Source organism: Diaphorina citri, unplaced genomic scaffold (genome assembly GCF_000475195.1).
Source record: "Diaphorina citri unplaced genomic scaffold, Diaci psyllid genome assembly version 1.1 scaffold73813, whole genome shotgun sequence".
In the NCBI taxonomy this organism is placed as follows: Eukaryota; Metazoa; Arthropoda; class Insecta; order Hemiptera; family Psyllidae; genus Diaphorina; species Diaphorina citri.
Window position 1 is genome coordinate 1 of NW_007450975.1, and position 5725 is coordinate 5725.

Sequence of the window (5725 nt, forward strand, 5' to 3'; positions counted from 1 at the left end):
TACTATTCTTTCTATCACTTAGTACTCTGATTTCATCTCTACTGTTTCTTCTATCACTTAGAACTCTGCTTTCTTCCCTACTAAGTTTTCTATCACTTGGTACTCTGTTTTCATCCCTGCTAAGTTTTCTATGAGGTATGTAGTTCGTCTCATCTCTACTTGTTTTCCTAATTGTTATCAAGTCTTTACTTTCGTCTTTGCTTAATTTTCTTGTAATTGTTTGTTTCTGGTCTTCCTTACTAGTTTGTCTCAAGTAGGTGTCTTTCCTCTTTGCTCTGTTTGTACTGTCACTTTCTTTCTTCTTATCTTTATTATCACAATCATTTACTTGAACAATGTCGTTATTTGGTTTCACCGAGTTGTCAATAGAGTTCTCTGGTTTTGATTTCTCTAGACTTTCACGGGAAGGACGTCGCGTATTCTTCTCAGGACTTCTCCTGTGTCTTGAATTGTTTCCATCTTGTCTTGTAGGTGACTTTTGCTTAATTGTTGATTCTCTATGTCTAATGTTTGAATCTTCATTTTTGCTATTATTGTTTTGATTTTCCTGTTGAACTGTCTCATTCTCACTTTCCCTTTTCAGCTTTTCTTTTGTTTTGTTATCGTTAATATTTTTGATAATCTCGTCTATACAAATGTTGTTAATGTCTTTCATAGATTTGTACAGGTTCAAAACTTCTTGAGATTTACTTAGACATTTGAAACCATAAAGTTTCTCTTTAGATCTACCCAATGAGATGGCCATGTCCCCCAAGGACTTTTCTCTCGTCTTTGATACCAGAGACATTTGACTCTCACACAAGCGTCGTGTTTTGTTGTATTTAAGAAGTGCAGATTTCCTGAGATTTTCTTGCTGAAGTTTACTCGCTGATATCACCTTCTCAAACAGTGCTTCTCGAGATTTGGACAGATATTTCCGTAAATTTTTCTTGTTCTGTTGATTTTGAATAATGGATGGGCAGGAAGAGCAGCCTACTCTTGTCATAATTTGTTTTTTATTCATCAACCAAGGATGTTTTAGTGCCTCCTTGGCAGTCATTCTTTCCCTGAAACAAAAATACAGGAATTATATGTAGGTACCTACTTAATCAAATTCAATCCAAACTAATCAAGCTCTACATAGTACATATAGTTATATGGTGAACAGAAATTTTTCGAGAAGATATCATTTTGCAACCCATAATAAAACTTCTCTTATCGAACTTACATTGGGTTTTTGATGAGAATCTTGGCGATGAAATCTTTTGCTTCCGGTGATATATCTTCAAATAACTCATCAGGAAAGTCCAGTTGGGCTTTGGATATATTTCTGAACGTTTCCGAATCAGTTTCACCTCCGAAAGGAGAAAATCCAGTCAGCAAAACGTAAGCTGTTACTCCTAGTGACCTGAAATGTAGAAAATAATATTATGGGTATCGTCAAACTCAAATTTAGGTAAGTGTCTGATTATTATTAAAGTGTACTACTGAAAACGCACTCAACTGGTAAGCAAGAGGGCGGGGGTTCAATCCTATCCGATGCATTGAATAATAGGCTATTTATTAATTATCTTTTCAAGAGTCTAATGATTTTTTTTAGGTTTGGTAGAACGAACATTATCCTATCGGGATAAAATCCGCCTCGGACGGGAATCGAAGCCACGGTCTAGGCAGACGCCAACTAGGGTGGCAATGAAAATGTTAACGATAAAGATATCTTACCACATGTCTGCAGCCAATGTGATGGGTTCGTAATGTAAGATTTCTGGAGCTGCAACAGACAATCGTACAATATGAGACAATGATCAGTAGGTAACTACTTTTTTAGGGCATCAAATTTCCCCGATGCCGATGATAAAAACGGGTAATAAATTGCATATATAAGTTCATAACCATTTTTGGGGCTCAAACTTTGGTTGATTTGGCTATTTTTAGGAACTATCTAGGTGACTCACTTACCCACATAATCTGGCGTTCCTAGAAGTTCTCGGATCTCAATGCCATCGAGAATGACCCGGGAAATTTCGAAATCACAAACTTTTATATCACAGTTTGGAAAATCACCCATCATGACTAGATTTTGAGGCTGTAAAAAGAAGAAGAAAGAAAAAATCCATTAGACGGTGGAAAGAGCACACTACCCTGCCTTGGTGGTGGCGCTCGCCTGGTAAACAGGGAGGACGCGGATTTCAATCCTAGCCGAGACAGGTATGAAATTTTGCCCTCAGCATTATGTTTTAGTATTATTAAACCCAAGGCCCTACTACAAGATGTATCCCACACATGGTCGATCGAGCCGAACAGTCCACACTACCTCGACACATAGATTTACCTCGTCGATCGACGGCCGGTCGACAATGTTTGGATGTTTGGACACACCTTTTAATACTGGAACCTTTAACGTTCATCCTTACCTTGATGTCAAGATGAGCTATCTTCCGATGGTGCAGGTATGCCAAACCTTTCCACTAGTTGCTGCATAAACTTGACAACTCATCTGACTCGAATGGGACCACCAAGTTGTCATCGATTATGGTTTGCAATGTCACCACCAGGGGCGCTGAAAATAAGAGAAAAACCGGGATTGATTTTGGGAAAAGAGCACTTTAGTTTGTTCTCGGGACGATTCCCTCTGTCAAAGCAGTTACGGTTCCTCTAAAATATCACTAAATAAAATAATAATAATAATATAATAATAAATACATAATATAATAACTAATAATAATAATAATAATAAATAATAATAATAATAATAATAATAATAATACTAATAATAATAATAATAATAATTACATAATAATAATAATAATAATAATAATATAATAATAATAATAAAATAGTTGCTGAAACACCTGTTTCAGAATGGTCTGATAGATTCAATTTGGAAAATGTATCTATATCCCTTTACAACCCTTACGCAGATTTGTGTAAGTATAGTAAACACCAAAATAGGTGAGTACCACCTACGTACCCCACTGAAATGGTAAGTATAATTAAGACTTTGATTAAATAAGAATGTTCAGTAAGTACCTCACTATTCCATGACACATAATAAGCTCCTTCTCCTGTTTGGAACACGTCATGTAGTTTGACAATACGAGGCGATGGCGAGCACAGTGACAGCAAAGCAATCTCATGGTGAATCCTCTTTGTGCAATCCTCACCGTACCGGGTTCGACTCGAGAAATTTGGCGGCAAAAACTTCGCCCGTAGCTATGGAATCTGCCATCTCCTCACTGAGCGCAAACATCCCCCCTGAAAAGTGACGAGCAAATTCAAGATTATACGGTTAACATTTTTACTGGAAAGTACTGTATAGGACTGGTACTCTATATTCAATGCGAAAAATCATTGCAACTTTACTTCGTGTTATTATAGGCCAGGCGGCGCTTCGAACTCTTTACGTTTGCGCGCCTCCCGTCATTTTGATCCCCGCAGCTCCTGCAGCGCGGGAGTTCCCGTGCATTTAGGGGCCCCACTGGGACATTCAGGGGCCCTAAAATATGTACATGGATACCGTGCCCTGGAAACACGTTTGTCCCTTGAATGGTCCCTGCCGGGACTCCTAAAAAAGCTAAAGGTATAGTGAAAACCTATACCTAAAAATATGATCTGTCTATAATTGGATTTACCACCTCTCTATCAAGAGAAAAAACATTTGTAAGAGGAAAATACGGATCATGGGGAGGGCCGAAAGTGGTCCGGTTTTTGGGCCCGAAAGGTATCTTTTCCTATCCCCCGATTTCTATCACTAAACAAAACATTTTTTGGCCGCCTAGTTAGGCTTAGTTGGTTGTGCGTCCTGTCCTTGTTAAGCGCTAGGCCGGCTGGTTCGATCCCGGCCCGGGGCAGGATTCGTATCCTGATGGGATAATTGTTCGTTCTCGGAACGGCTGGCTTCTCCTATCCTGTCCTTCCTTCTCTCTTCGATTCGGGACGATAAGACCATAGCAGTTACAGTTCCCCTCGTCAAACCTCCATTTAAAAAAAAAAAATTGATAGCAATTAGCAATACCTAGTTGTTTGTTTTCATCTCGTAATGTCAAAGTCATTCTATCCCGTGAACAGACTAGTTAAGCTTTTGAGGGTAGCGCGTTTGCCTTGTAAGCGATAGGTCGCGGGGTTCGATTCCGCCCGGGCGGTTTTTATTCACCGAAGGCATAATGTTCGTTCTTCGAAAACAGTTTGCTTCCTCCCATAAAGTCTTCCCTTCCTCTTTATTTCGTACTCATAAGATCTTAACAGTTACAGTTCCCTCCTCATAAACAACTCTTAAAAAAATCTTATCCCGCCCAGAATACCTGCAAAACCCTCCGCCGCGCCGGGACAAAAGCCATACCACACCTGAACACGCAGACTGGCCTGTTATACGGCAAGTTCCAACTTCTAGGAGTGACGTACGACGCATACGGCGCCTGCTTCAATAGGTGGGCGCTTCTTGAGCTCACATCGATAATGAAATTCTCATTCCAAACTTTCTCAATCCCAATAGGCACGTTAGGTCGCGAGCTATTAATTGGCTTTGCAGAAGCTACCTACCCGCACGTGGATGAATGTCGGTACGGGTGAAGATGTAAGCGTGTGTCCAGACCAAAATCCGACCCGCGGCCGTTCGATTCGATGTCGACTGAACTTCCCCATACTGCCTCGACAAACAGTGCCACCTTGTCGATCGGCGGCCGGTCGACTATGTTTGACACACCTTAACCTCTGCTTCCTGTACACTTCAGACGAGAGGTGCATCACTAAATGAAAGTCATGATTACAAAATACTGAGTTTTTAAAAAATCTCGTCGAGTTAGCAACTACTGGGGACCATAAAAAAAGATGCGGGAGGAAAAATTAATTTTTCTCCCTCAGAACTTGGTTCTAACTTTTAAAGATAATGTGAGAGATTGGTGAAATGCCTTTAAACTTGATTTATGTATTTTTTTATTTTAACTGCCCACACGTACTACCTACCCTTGTTTTACTGTAGGCTAAGATCTAAAAAGTCCCATTATGCCAACAGTTTAAAAGGCCTCATTTATTTACATGTCTTTCCTTTGTACACCATTTGTATGGCACTAAAATATAACTGAATAAGGCTATTTAAAATAGCAACCCAAGACAGGGCATGGACATGAAGAAGGAAAGAAATCTTCAATTTGCATTATTTCTGATAGCTTATTTCACCGGTGAACTCATATTTTCAAGTTAATGTTCCTCTTTGGCGATCCAATTTGGACTGCAGAGTTCAAATTACCAAGAGGTTGTTGGAAGTGCCTGTAACGCTCCACGAAAATGCCATTCAATTTGAGATGGATTTTTTCTAAAAATTATACGCTATTGCCAAAAACGAATTGAGTAGGTTATCATTGCTTCAGTCAGTTTGTAGTCATTCATTATGAACATTGAAATATTTCCTGTCTAATTTAACACCACGGCCGAAAGAGTCAGAGATATATGAAGATGCAATAAATCAGAACAGCCCAGATCTCCCGATCGTGAGGTATCTACTACGTTTATAAAAAAGTAATGTAGTAAGGGAAGTAATATATAAAATAAGATACTTTTAGAAACTTATTTGTTAGTCTCATCTACTATAACAATACATAGGTAGTAAATAAAATTTTACTTTTTGTAGGTATTATTAGGTACTTTCCCTTAGAATTGTGAATTTATGAGACCCGTATTTTGTCCTCTTTTACTAGAAAAAGGCTCGAATTTGAGATTCAGGTATTTTCAGCAGTCGATTTCGGTCGAT

At 39.0% G+C, this 5725-nt stretch overlaps 1 protein-coding gene across 1 annotated transcript; it reads right to left on the reverse strand.

The window, feature by feature from the left end:
• Positions 1-4: 4 nt before the first annotated feature.
• LOC103524003 (probable serine/threonine-protein kinase fhkE) lies at positions 5-2504 on the reverse strand (the record flags this gene model as incomplete). Its single annotated transcript, XM_026833194.1, has 5 exons — positions 2394-2504; positions 1939-2065; positions 1702-1750; positions 1208-1387; positions 5-1046 (listed from the first exon to the last, which is right to left on the reverse strand). Coding segments are annotated over exons 2-5 (1383 nt in total), but the record flags the coding sequence as incomplete, so codon positions are not given.
• Positions 2505-5725: the final 3221 nt, after the last annotated feature.